This window comes from Onthophagus taurus, chromosome 7, assembly GCF_036711975.1.
Source record: "Onthophagus taurus isolate NC chromosome 7, IU_Otau_3.0, whole genome shotgun sequence".
Taxonomy (NCBI): Eukaryota; Metazoa; Arthropoda; class Insecta; order Coleoptera; family Scarabaeidae; genus Onthophagus; species Onthophagus taurus.
The window spans coordinates 6,411,549-6,424,348 of record NC_091972.1 but is presented as its reverse complement, the minus strand read 5'-3'; the positions used below and the strand labels follow the sequence as shown (position 1 = coordinate 6,424,348).

Here is a 12,800-nt window from a genome sequence, read left to right as displayed (position 1 = left end):
TAAATCAATAAAAATAATTCAAAAAAAATTTCATTCATACAGGAATCTGTAAAAAAGTGAGGTTATGTATCTAATAAATCATAACCTAACAAACAATGGAAATGGATATAATAACTTCCCAGCAAAATTTGCAAGAAAAACGAGCGTCTTTAAATATTTTATCAAGACCAGATGGGTCTGTAATTTTTAGTCAAGGTATTCGATCAATAAAACGATTAATTATTTTTAAGACAAATGTTTTTTTGAAGGTGAAACCACAGTTCTTGCGGGATGTTATGGCCCTATAGAAGCAAAGTCACAAAAAATCCTTACAGATAAAGTTTGTGTAGAGGTCTATTATAGGCCAAAAAGTGGAATACCCAGTAAGGAAATAAATTATTTTTTTAAAAACAGTGAAATATAATAAATTTTAGGTATTGGTGACCGTTCCTACGAAGCTATAATAAAAAACGTTTGCGAAGTGGCTTTAGTGACTTCTCTTTATCCAAGAACCTCAATAATGATAGTTTTACAAGAAATGCAAAATTGTGGAGGGGTAAAAAGTTTTCTTTTTGAGTATTCGTTAACTCCTTTAATAAAATCATATTTTTCAGCTAATTTCTTGTGCAATAAATGCAGCGTGTGCAGCTTTATTAGATGCTGGTGTTGATATGAAATTTCTTATTGGAGCCGTTTCTTGCGCTATCAATGAAGACAATATCATCAAATTAGAACCTCCCGCTTTAGAATGGGAGAACTCCAAAGCAGGATTCCTTTTCGTATTTGATAGTTTTGAAGGGCGAATTGTAGCATCACATACAACTGGTTCATTCAGTGTCAATCAATTTAAGGAGGCTTTAAAAACTTGTCGGGATGCCAGTGGAGCTGTTTTTAAATATTTCAGGGATAAGATCAAGGAAAGTGTTATGACAAATGATTTAAAAACTGATTAGATTTTAATAATAAACTTTTTTTAATATGATTAATTGTATTATTTATTTTTTGTGGTTAAAATAATGTATTTAAGCCTTCATTACATTTTGAGGTTATGCAAAGGTTTTTCTTGTCAAACAATTCGTTTTGTAAGGATTAACTATTTTATTTAATTTTTTTAATAATTATTACATTAAATAAATACTTGTTCAGCAGCTAATCGATCAGAAAATGGACTTACAATTTCTTTAGTGGCGAAATAAAATATTAAACCAAAAGTTATAGAAATAGGTAAAGCTGGTAAAGCTTTCCTAAAAATCGCCAACAATAATAAGGTTAAACAAAGCCCAATTAAAATAGCTACAAAACAGGCTACGGTTGTGTTCCAATCTCCATATGATGAAGCCTTTCCAACTAGAACACTATAAAAAATAAAATCGCCCAAACCAAGCTTAACACCACGTTCTTCTTTATCCATTTGTTCATGTACTTGAGTTCTCGGTTGACCACTAACATCATAAACTTCAAGTTGTCTTTGCGTTACGCGATCTGCATGAGTTCGAACCCAATCATCTGTAAAACCATGCTCTTCTTCTGAAGTATTTTGATTATTTGAAGCTTGTCTGTTAGCATTACTGGGTTGTTCATCTGTAGCCATTGCAATGTACATATAAGTAGAGGAATAAATTAAAGCTGGGAAAATTTGCTCATTGCGTTCTTGAGCAGTCTCAACTAAAATTCTTAATGGACCTTTGGGCATGAGTACAGCAATTAAATCCCATATTGAAATAACTCCCAAAACAGCCCAAGTTGTCCATTCAGGTAAATACTTAATAAATACTAAAGCCATTAAGGCTGCAACGAATATTAAATAAGCTTGTTGTAAAATAAGAGGTCCTTGCCAATGAATGCAGATCATACCCATTACACCGAAATTCCACATTAAAATAGCCAATGTAAAATAATCAAACGGTATGTTATAAGCCCTTAAAGTTTCCTCTAAATACAAAAATGAAAATACCGATAATAACATCAAAGATGAAACTATTAACCAACCGTGAATTACTTTATAACACCTCTTTTTATATAAAATAATCAATAAAATCGTCATTGTTATAATAACGGCTATCAAAATCAGCGAGTTTGCAACTGCATTCCAAGCTTTAGTACCCGTTTCTGGGCTATCTTCATGAAACGGTGTATACACCAAATAAACATCTTTAATTGTATAGAAACTAACAGAGCTAATTGTAGCCACTACCACTAACATACACAGAGAAACGGGGGCGAATAACTTTATTACATGTTTCGCACCATACTTTAACTCTTCTTCTTCACTGATAAAATCTTGATTAGCTTGTTGGGCGTCCTGAACGCGTACTTCGGGAATATGTTGATGTCCCTCATCAACCGATTGCGGTTGTTGCTGATTTTGTCTGCTACGGCGTTTCTGTTGGGGCTCCCCAAGCGCTCGCACTTCAGCGGCCGCATCGGCAGATACGTGCCCGTCCATTAGCCTGGTGCTTTCTGTTGTATTCTCAAAATCGCTTTCACTATCAGACATCAACGCGTTGATATCACAAAGAAATTGAGGAAAAATAAAGAAAACGCTTTATGAAAAAACTTGACGTTTCAGTGACTCATTTTTGACGTTTCAATACCCAAACATGGAATAACATGAAGTTCGATTTTAACATTTAACAGTTAGATGAAAAAAAATTAATCTGGTTTATTGATCGCTATTATTTATTTATAACTGAATTATACATGTGTATTTTAATATCATAACTATTTTAATTACTTTTTTTTTTTAATCGTCGAGAAATCGAAATGAAGTTAGCAACCGTTATCAAAAATATAGGTATTTCAGGTTAGATTTGTAAACGTCAACTTTAAAAAATGGATAATGAAAATTCCGTTATTTATGGATTAGAATTCCAAGTAAAAAGTTTAAATTATTGTTTTTATATCTCTTAAATCATAAATTATTATAGGCGAGGGCTTTGACACCTCAACAAGCGGAAACTGAAAAAATTTGTTTTCTAATTGGAACCCAATCTTTAAAACAAACCAACAATCAAATACATTTAGTAGAATTCGACGAAGAAAATTCAACGTTAAAAACAATAGTTTATCATCACGCCCAAGGTGAAATTTGGAAAATAATTTCTAGTCCATTACATTCCGATTTAATAAGTACCTGTTATAATGATATAACAAATGATAATTCATGTAGAATAAAAACTGCAATATTGAAACTACCAGAAACAACAAATTCCAATCAAATAGAAACTTTAAATGTTTTGGTAAACATTGAAACACCTCTAAATTGTGGTGATGTTAAAGCTACTGAATTTCATCCTGTTGAGGAGAATAAAGCTATTTCTTTATGTGAGAATCATTGTTTTTTATGGGATTTGTCTGATGATGTAGCTAAATCAATTTTAACAATTGGTTTAGAAGGTAAAAGTAATCCAAAGTTTACAACTGGTAAATGGAACCCTCATCAAAATTGTAATCAGGTATTATATTGTAACATTTTTATTTTATCTTTAAATTAAGTGAATTGATTTTAGTTTACAACAGCAACAGAAACTCATTTAAAAACATATGATATTCGTACAGGACAATTAGCTTGGCATATTGATGGAGTTCATAGCCAATATTTAAGAGATTTGGATTACAATTTAAATAAACAGTATCATTTGGCTACATGTGGTGATGATGGTTTTGTAAAAATTTGGGATTTTAGACAAACAAATCAACCTGTTTATTCTAGAAGTGATCATTCCCATTGGTAGGGATGAAAATTTAATTAAATTAGTGAAAATTGCAATAAATAAAATTTAATTTTTAGGGTATGGTGTGTAAGATTCAATCCATTCCATGACCAACTACTTTTAACTGCCAGCTCTGATGCAAGAGTTTTACTTTCAAGTGCTGCAAGTGTTAGTTCCGAAAATAACAGTGATGTAAATATAGCAGGTGAAACTATTGAACCAAAACAATTATTACCTGATGGTCCTTTGCAATGGTGCGAACATGAAGACAGTGTTTATTGTGCTGAGTGGTCCCCAGCAGAACCTTGGATTTTTACTTCATTGAGTTATGATGGTCGTTTACTTATATCTCGAGTAAAAAGATCTTTAAAATATCAAATTATGCTTTAGTAAATATATTTGTAATTTGTGGTTGTAATTAAAGTAAATAAATTAAAAAAACCCAAGCAGGAGATTTTGTTCAATCCCGTTAGCAGCACTTAGAGTTAACCCACTTTACAAGTAATGTCACTTAAAAATTTTCGCACGTCATTTTTTGACAATGTTTTTCCGATTTTTCGTTAATTTCATTGCAATTTAACGACTCGCCCTGAGGAAGTAAAATACGAAATATTGGTAGAATCAATTGAATTGCGGCTTTTTTATTGCCCCTGAGAATAATTATCACTCTAAGTAAATAAATTAAACGCTAAATTCAAAATAATACTCTTATAAAATTTGATTTTATTATTGAAACAAGTCAATTCACCATGTGTACATAAATAAATTACACGAGATTCTGAAGTTTGTATGCATATCGTTCTCAAGTATCAAAAAAATGTTTTCATCACACGTGCAAAAAATGCGATCAAAAAAATTGATCGAAAATACTGTATAATATAAGAATGTATGTGTAGACAAAAGTATATGTTATGTAAAATATTTCTTTTTAATTTAAGACTACCGCATTCCAGCAGCCTTTAATTCCGTAAGTGCACTTTGAGTAATAATACCATGATTTTGATTGTAACTATTAAACGACATATACACATTACTCCTTGAATTAATTGATCTCCTTCGAATTCTTTCTTTCGAATCATTACTAACTGCACTCTTCCTGCTGCAATCGCTACTTTGCTTATTGTAATCACCACAATACGTTGTTGTAGCCACCATCGGTTTTGGTATTTTTGAATCAGATTTTATATTCAAACTAGTCCTATAATTTTGTAAATGTCCTAACCGAGGTTCTGACTGCGTATTATATGGCTTTTCTTTTTGAGACCTAGATTTCAAATATCTCTCGGCATCTTTACAAACTTTCGATTTTACTTCTCTCGTTGGTTTTACAGATTCCGTATGTAAACGTAACGTAGTTTTATGCAAACCTCCTCTGTGATGTTTAGTAATATTATGAGTTTGCATCAATTCATACAATTTATTTCTATAATCATCAACTGATAAACGAACATCGTCATTTAACGGAATAATTACACTCCGTGACATCTCTATCTCTTCACTTTCATCATGAAATTTTCTAACATAAAGATGTTCTAATGCTTGTTCTGCAGTTAACCGTTTCATTGGATTAAAAACTAATAATTGATTGATTAAGTCGATTGCGTCCGATGCTACATCTTCTCCTACTATTGATTTCATGCTCACCCTGGGTAGATTACATGCGTTTTTTATCATTGATGAACCAACTCCTGATACGCAAATGGTTGCAATGTCTAATTTTATTAAAAAAGAACTATTATTAAAAAGGATTATACAAGTAAATATGATGAAATAAATTAAATTAGAAATTAATTTTAGAAACCTTCTATACCAAATTTAATTATTCCCTCATAGTCTCCTTATAAAAGGAAATTTCTACTATAAACCCTTAACAAAATATTGGTTACGGGGTAGTAACTAAAATTGCTACACACTATATGATTAAGCTAAATGTCTGCCGCGCCTGGAAACATCCCCATTGACCTGCTCCATGAACCCGAGATATTACACGAATTTTTGGCAACACTTTTTAAGTAAGCTAGGTTGGAAAGGAACCTAGCTTACATCTACTCAATCTTTAAAAAAAGGAAATAAACAGTTATGCCTAAATTATCAAGGCATAAGTGTTACTAGCACAGTGAAGAGATTGTATGGCAAAGTTTTAAAGTATAGGATTAAAATGTAATGGGACGACATGGAAGAACACAATGGTTTCCGTGCAGGAAAGTCTTGTCCATCAAATAATCGATAAACGCAATGCGAGGGATTTGCTCATCCATTCAGTCTTCATAGATCAAGATAGGACCCACGAAGAGTGGTCTTAATCTTAGCCCAACCTCTATTGCTGCCGAAGGAGGACATTTTGAGCACTTACTCTAACGTCTAACCATAGCAAAATCCTAAATAAACTATGTGAAATTTGTTCTTGTTGTTTCAATAAAAATTGTTACTGATTAACGACAATTTTGGAATATTTTGTGCCATACATCACGTTGGTGAAGTTGGACCAGGGGATAGCCAAGATTGAGATGAAAGGAAGCAGTCGACCAGGACGTTAGGGAGATTGTCGGAAGTAGGAGTTGGGAGAGAGAGGCAAGGGACTGGGATGAATGGAGGCTGAGGAAGGCCAAGGCCAGTAGAGCCATAGACTTGAGTCCTTGTGACTTTTTCCTCTTCCCGAGATTGAAAAATCATCTCAAGGGAACTTAGCATACAATTTTTTTATCTTAAAAATTAATGAAAATGAAATAACCTTCTTGTGTTGGAATAACAATCGTTGACATAATTTTTTCAACTTGATTTACAGTTGATGAACCTGGAAATAGTGGTTTTCCAGCGACCATTTCACCCAAAATACAACCGAGGCTCCACATATCGATCCCTTTGGTGTATCTAAAAGGTACTGTTTATATAAAAAAATTCTTAATAATTTCCTTTTTTTATTCACTAGTTACTTGCGATTTGCTATTAATATCTCGGGGGCTCTATACCATCTTGTAGCAACATAATCAGTAAGTGTGGGATCCGTTTCACTTGAATCGGAAAGTTGAGTTAACGACCTGGCTAATCCAAAATCCGCTATTTTACATCTAAAAATCAATTCCAAAAAATCTTTTTTTTACGTATCCTTTATTTTACCTGCATAATGTATCCAACAAAACATTGCTAGGTTTTTGGTCACGATGTATAACATTTCCAGAATGAATATATTTAGTAGCCTTCAACAACTGATACATAATATATCTTTTATGGACGTCTTTTAAGATGTTTCCACGTTTAATGACGTTGTGTAAATCAGTTTCCATGTATTCAAATCCTAAGTAAATATCTCTATTATTGGCCGCTCTAAAAATAATTAGTTAATTAATTTTCTCACTCATTTTGAGTTTAAAATGAATGGTAATACCAACCATCTAGTGATAAAAAACTAAAACTTAATGAATAATTTAAATTGAATTTCATCGAAATTTTTTACCTGTGAATACTGTGCAATCGGATGACGTTCGGATGATTTTTAAAGCACTGCAAAAACATAATTTCCCTGTAAGTTCTTTGGGCATCGGTTTGGTTTCGAAATGCGTCGAAAATTTTCTTAACAGCCAACACTTCCTTCGTTTTCTTATCGACCGCCTTCCATACGATCCCATACGCGCCCTTACCTAATCTTTTTTGTATATCAAATCTCTTCATTATGTGCTCGTCAATTTCCGACATCTTATCTTTTTTTTCTGACATTCTTTTTAAAAGTTAATCGAAAATTTAGCACAATCACACTCGACGTAAAAAGGTGTCTGTATATCTATGAATGTTTTTTTTTTTATTAACGAGAATAACGACAGGTCAAGTCATAAGATACATTTTGGTGACAAATTTAATTTCAACTTTGATTTTGGTTAATTAGCAACGTTTTTATTACAACGTTTTTTCGATTATTTCTTAAGAATCCGATCGTTTTAACATACCGGTTATGTTTCTACACTGATTCAAGTTTGTTTTATCATTACATTGATGAATAATATTCAATAAGAAAACGTGTTTTTGTTGATTTGAGACATATCATATTTAATTCGTTGCCATGGCAACTACATAATTTACAATTTTTTATCTGATTAGATTCTTATATTAAATTCACAATAATTTCTTGTAATTAAGTTATTTATGTTATTATATTTATTTAAATAAAATCGTTCAAATTTGTTGTCAAAAAGGGTCATCAACATTTTTTTTAATTGACAACTATTTGACAGTGACAGTTAACCTAACCTAACAAAAACGTCAATTTCTTTTGTATGAGATAATAATAAAACCAGGGTAAAAATGTATAATAATCGTGTATCGGATTGGGATAACCAAAATAGACAAGCTGTACTTGAGGGGACAGCGATTTTAGCGCGAACAGGAGATAGTTTGGCCAGAACAAATCAAGTTGCTATTGAAACTGAAAATATAGGAACGGAAGTTGTATCAGAATTGAGTAGTCAACGGGAAACTTTACTAAGAGCTAAAAACAGATTGACCCATGCAGATGAACAATTAGATAGCAGTAGAAATATATTAAGGAAGATGAGTAGAAATGTCCTTTACAATAAATTGATTTTGGTATTAATCATTATCGTTGAAATCGGAATATTGATCACTGTTTGTTACATGAAGTTCTTTAAAAACTAAAATTTACCTTTAGATTTAATAATGTATATGTATATAAATATTAATGAAATCGTTATAATGTATTTTTATGTAATGTAATTCTTATACCAAATGCATTTTATTAATAGGGAAAGCTATTCGTATTTTTATTTCAACAAATTCATCATGTTTTTACTCTTAAAATGATTAACAATTAAAAAAGAATAATAATTTATTATTAGATAATTAGTTTAATTGTGGTATACAATAACTAGATGGCGCAGTAATTGTAAAACCTTTTATTGTATCTTTTTATGTATTAACGAAAATAATAAAATTATCCATATCAAGTATTTGAGTTGGTTAAATAAACCGATTTAAAATGTTTTGCAATATGTTTTGTTAATAGTTTTGTTGACAGATCAATTAACGCTAACTTCAGATTTAAAAAATTCCTTGTCATTTTCAATTTTTGACATTTATAATACAAAATCGTTAACATCATTGTAAATCTTAAAAAGATGTCATCAATAACTAAAATTGAATTCGCCGTAAAAATGACTTGTGAAAAATGCGTTGAAGCCGTACAAAATTCTTTTAGAAACGAATCAAGAGTACAACTAGTAGATATTAACCTAAAAGCAAACAGGGTTGTTGTTGCCACTGATTTACCAACGGAACAGGTTCAACAAATTTTGGAAAAATCAGGTCGAAAAGTGGTTGTTAAAGGGCACGCTGGGCAACAATCGGCCGTTGCAATTTTACATGTTGGTCTTCAAAACATTAAAGGTGTTGTCAGATTCATACAATTATCTAACTCTTGTATTATCGATGGTACTATTGACGGCCTCTCTCCTGGAATTTATAATTTAGCAATACATGAATGTGGTGATATATCAAAAGGTTATTTATATTAAAGTGTTTTTCAATATATTCTAAAAAACGAAATTTTAGATTGTGAAAGTGTTGGTGATTGTTTTGAAATGGCTAATTCTATAGATCCAAACAGAAAATATGGGGATTTAGGTATTATAACAGCAGATAAAAATGGTAGAGCTTCATTTAGAATAGAAGATCATATTATAGAAGTGCCAAATTTAATCGGAAGGTCATTAGTTCTGTTAGAGTCTAACTCAAAGAATCGATTAGTATGTGGGATTATTGCTCGATCTTCTGGGTTATTTGAAAATCCTAAAACGATATGTGCTTGCGATGGAATTTCTATATGGGATGAACGTATTCTCACAAAATCTGGGTTGTAGACAATTTTTGTTGTTATGACCTGTATATATTTTATTGTATAAAGTTTAAAACTGTAGGAATAAAGTTGTTTTTATACCAAATAATAATATAAAGAAAAATATAACATTTTTGTAATAATTGTAGAATAATTTTAACTAATAAACTGCTGTATTAATTTAGTTTTCAAAGTTATCAAAAACGATATTTAACATTAATCTCATAAAATTTATTAAAAATATATAATTTTTACATACAAATTACCCAATAATACATATCAAAATGTGTTAATAGACTATAAATTTGTTATAAACTAAATTATCTTCGAGGAGCTGTTCCAGGTTTAGGTTTGTTGAATTCGTAAGTAGCGCATTTAGGAATGTGGCGTTCGGCGGCTGCTTGATTGAATTTTCTTCCGCAATAAGGACATTGTACATAATCCGGGTTACTAGATGGTGGAGGTGGTGGTAAGTCGGATAATTTGCCTCCTTTAGCAACGTAAGCTTGCGCCTGTTTCGCCGCACGAATGGTACTTATAAAATCGTTGTGAGTTTGTCTCCAATTGCTTCTCTTAGACGATGGAGTTCGTACCTTAAAAAATAATAAATTAAATTTTTATTTATAAAGTAAAAAAAATATAATAATATTTATATTATATACCCTAGATGGTGCTCTTGCAACCTTTTTTACAAAAGGTTCTAATTCAGTTCCTTGAATTCTATGTTTTACAGCATCATAAGTTCTTCGTTTCTTTTGACCAGTTTTTCCACAAATATCTTCATGAATTTGTAAACGATCAGGTGCAAACCTGCGATTACAAAATTTACAAGCAGCTAAATCGTCTCTTGTAACAGCAGATGGTCCTCTTGGTGTTTGTCTTGCTGATGGCCTATTAGCTGTAGGCGCTCGTTGCTTTAATAATTAAAAAATAATTACGAATACCTAATAACCACGTTTTTTAAACTTACTGGTGCATTTCCTCCACCTCTGGTAGCCACATTTCCTCCACCTCTAGCGGACATCTTCGGCGCTAAACTAGTTTTTGTTGCTTTAACCTGTAATGGTTTTTTCTTTTCTATATTTTGTATTACAAGGTTTGGAACTGGAGACGATTTTTTGTTTACAACTCTCGATGGCTGTAACAAATGATAAATATTACGAGATTTAATTTCCAATTTAATTTCATTTCCAAAAAAAGTACTGAGAAATTTATGAGAATTTCCTTGGTGTGTCAATAATTTTGAGAAATTGATTGCTGTCAAAACTTTCAGTTGTAATCTGTATGAATTAGAGTGAAATTTTCTGGTAATTAATTGTAATAATTTTTAATATTGAAATTCATAAATACACATTTTTATTTACCCCCCCTCCTCTTAACATACCTTATTAAGTACTGCAACATTTTTCAACCCAATTTTTTCATTGCTTTTATCTTGTATTTCAAGTGCCTTTAATTTATTATTTAAGCTGAGATCATTTAAGTTGCTATTGCTACTACTAAAACCATCTGATTTATCAACTAAAACCTCATTTTCAATATTAATAGAATCTTCTACAACTTTCTTATTGATTGCTAAGTTGCTTGTAATTGGGGTTTTTGTGTTAATGCTCCTTGTTACATGAACATTTTGAGTAATTTTTGTATTAGTGAGTTTAAGTGGTTTTAAAGGATAACTTCTGTCAATTCCAGCTTTTTGTTTACGTTCTTCTAGCAGAGGTCTTTTTTCTGAGGTGGTTGTCCTTATCATTTGTACAGATATCGATTTTTGTTCCGAATTTGGGATTAATTTTTTTAATTTATTCTCCATTTCTTGGAGCTGTTTTTGTTTATATCTTGCTTGTAGTTCTGCTAATCTTGATCCCATAATTTAAATTATCTTTTGCACGTTATTATTTCAAAGGAATCTAAAAATATTTATATTTATTTTTACTTAAACAGGATATGTTGAAATAATTAAAGTTTACTCACCTCGAATTTTATGTCCTTTTTAAGAACATAGAATACAACAAATTGGGTCCACTTTTTTTAGATGTTTCTTAAGAGACAGGAGTAAAGCAACTCTACCAACAGAAACCGTTGTTTGCCGTTGTTATTACTGGTGTGGTTCCGATCTCTTCGTTATTGTATAGGAGCTGGAGAAAGAGGAAAAAACGAGTTATAGTGGTGCTGCCTACATATCAGGTGAAAAACAAGGCTGCGGTCGCGCTGACAACACCTCTGACTCATAACGAGAAACGGACCTCTATCGATCCTTGAATGTAAACCCACATTACCTTTACAAATGGTCACAAACGAAAAAGAAATTGATTTTCGTTTATGATCAATTCTTCTTAAATAACCAGGTCGTTTTAAGTAGGTTTTGAAGTTGGTGTGGATTTAAATAACAATTTAATGCAATATTATTACAGTAAAAAAACTATTGATTTTAATCGTAAACGTCTTAATAATTCAAATACTAAACATAGAGCTTATTGATGAAGTTGAAAAAAAAGTTAAATTAGCTTTTTTAATTATTTATTTTCCAGAATTAAGAATCGAATTATATAGGGTGTGGCAAATGTCTGGAATATAGCCAATAACTACGCCATTTGTGGTTTTAAAGAAAAATTTTTCAAATGCAAGTTTCTTTATTAATAGTAGCGCATTTTTTGGTGATATTTGCTTGTTTGGATTGTTTTTTGTTTCGTTGCTATGGCAACCAACATTGTAAATTTAAATGGGATGCATATATTTTTTTGCATACTTTGATAGAGGATGAATCCCTCTATGCGATGAACATATCAAATCATATGGTTGTATAAGAAACAAATCGAGAAAAATGCGTTTTCAGAAAATATTAAATCAGCAAATTACAATCAAAGTAGGCGCCGAAATAATGCCGCTGACAGCTTTAAATGTCAAAAGAATGACAGTTTCTACAATTACGAAAAATTAATGATATATGGGTAGGGTGACACACATTTAATGTAGTTTCTTCATTGGTAGCTACATCCGGCCGTCCACTTTTAGGAAGGTTTTTAACACTTCCGGCGTTAAAGAATTTTGTTAATATTTTGGATACTGTGGGGCTGTGGATTGCGTATCCGGGTAAATATTATTGAACAGTGTAAAAACTTCAACTTTGAGTGCGTTTTCTATAACACACACATCATTAATATTTGGATTCTTTGTCGTTCGCTTAATTGCGCCATATTTGTTTAAACTGTCAATTTTTTGACATTTAAAGCTGTCAACGGCGTTATTTCGGCGCCTACTTTGATTGT

At 31.4% G+C, this 12,800-nt stretch overlaps 7 protein-coding genes across 8 annotated transcripts; 4 read left to right on the top strand and 3 right to left on the bottom strand.

Annotated features, from left to right (window-relative positions):
• The first annotated feature begins 36 nt into the window (after positions 1–36).
• LOC111418832 (exosome complex component Rrp46) lies at positions 37–961 on the top strand. Its single transcript, XM_023051518.2, has 4 exons — positions 37–195; positions 249–362; positions 414–535; positions 594–961. Exons 1-4 carry the CDS (start codon positions 96–98, stop codon positions 930–932), a joined length of 675 nt encoding a protein of 224 aa, XP_022907286.2. The 5' UTR covers positions 37–95; the 3' UTR covers positions 933–961.
• LOC111418830 (presenilin) lies at positions 929–2,557 on the bottom strand. Its single transcript, XM_023051517.2, has one exon. It carries the CDS (start codon positions 2,474–2,476, stop codon positions 1,106–1,108), a length of 1,371 nt encoding a protein of 456 aa, XP_022907285.1. The 5' UTR covers positions 2,477–2,557; the 3' UTR covers positions 929–1,105.
• Positions 2,558–2,743: 186 nt separating this feature from the next.
• LOC111418833 (EARP-interacting protein homolog) lies at positions 2,744–4,138 on the top strand. Its single transcript, XM_023051519.2, has 4 exons — positions 2,744–2,853; positions 2,907–3,434; positions 3,489–3,709; positions 3,770–4,138. Exons 1-4 carry the CDS (start codon positions 2,812–2,814, stop codon positions 4,080–4,082), a joined length of 1,104 nt encoding a protein of 367 aa, XP_022907287.1. The 5' UTR covers positions 2,744–2,811; the 3' UTR covers positions 4,083–4,138.
• Positions 4,139–4,395: 257 nt separating this feature from the next.
• LOC111418914 (Extracellularly regulated kinase 7) lies at positions 4,396–7,716 on the bottom strand. Of its 2 annotated transcripts, none has more exons than XM_071197923.1 (5): positions 7,147–7,716; positions 6,810–7,016; positions 6,630–6,760; positions 6,424–6,573; positions 4,396–5,404 (listed from the first exon to the last, which is right to left on the bottom strand). In XM_071197923.1, the coding sequence occupies exons 1-5, from the start codon at positions 7,404–7,406 to the stop codon at positions 4,632–4,634; spliced, it is 1,521 nt and encodes a 506-aa protein (XP_071054024.1). In that variant the 5' UTR covers positions 7,407–7,716; the 3' UTR covers positions 4,396–4,631. The 2 variants fall into 2 exon arrangements, with proteins under 2 accessions (XP_071054024.1, XP_022907387.1); XM_023051619.2 differs by having other exon boundaries at positions 6,424–6,563; positions 6,626–6,760; positions 7,147–7,715.
• Positions 7,717–7,912: 196 nt separating this feature from the next.
• On the top strand, positions 7,913–8,451 carry LOC111418846 (Vesicle transport through interaction with t-SNAREs 1b). Its single transcript, XM_023051537.2, has one exon. The coding sequence runs from the start codon at positions 7,989–7,991 to the stop codon at positions 8,337–8,339; it is 351 nt and encodes a 116-aa protein (XP_022907305.1). The 5' UTR covers positions 7,913–7,988; the 3' UTR covers positions 8,340–8,451.
• A 285-nt stretch (positions 8,452–8,736) lies between these two features.
• On the top strand, positions 8,737–9,718 carry LOC111418838 (copper chaperone for superoxide dismutase). The gene is made up of 2 exons (XM_023051524.2): positions 8,737–9,200; positions 9,252–9,718. The coding sequence occupies exons 1-2, from the start codon at positions 8,819–8,821 to the stop codon at positions 9,557–9,559; spliced, it is 690 nt and encodes a 229-aa protein (XP_022907292.2). The 5' UTR covers positions 8,737–8,818; the 3' UTR covers positions 9,560–9,718.
• Positions 9,719–9,743: 25 nt separating this feature from the next.
• On the bottom strand, positions 9,744–11,755 carry LOC111418860 (zinc finger C2HC domain-containing protein 1C-like). Its single transcript, XM_023051559.2, has 5 exons — positions 11,506–11,755; positions 10,919–11,441; positions 10,505–10,672; positions 10,197–10,448; positions 9,744–10,127 (listed from the first exon to the last, which is right to left on the bottom strand). Exons 2-5 carry the CDS (start codon positions 11,399–11,401, stop codon positions 9,855–9,857), a joined length of 1,176 nt encoding a protein of 391 aa, XP_022907327.2. The 5' UTR covers positions 11,402–11,441; positions 11,506–11,755; the 3' UTR covers positions 9,744–9,854.
• Positions 11,756–12,800: the final 1,045 nt, after the last annotated feature.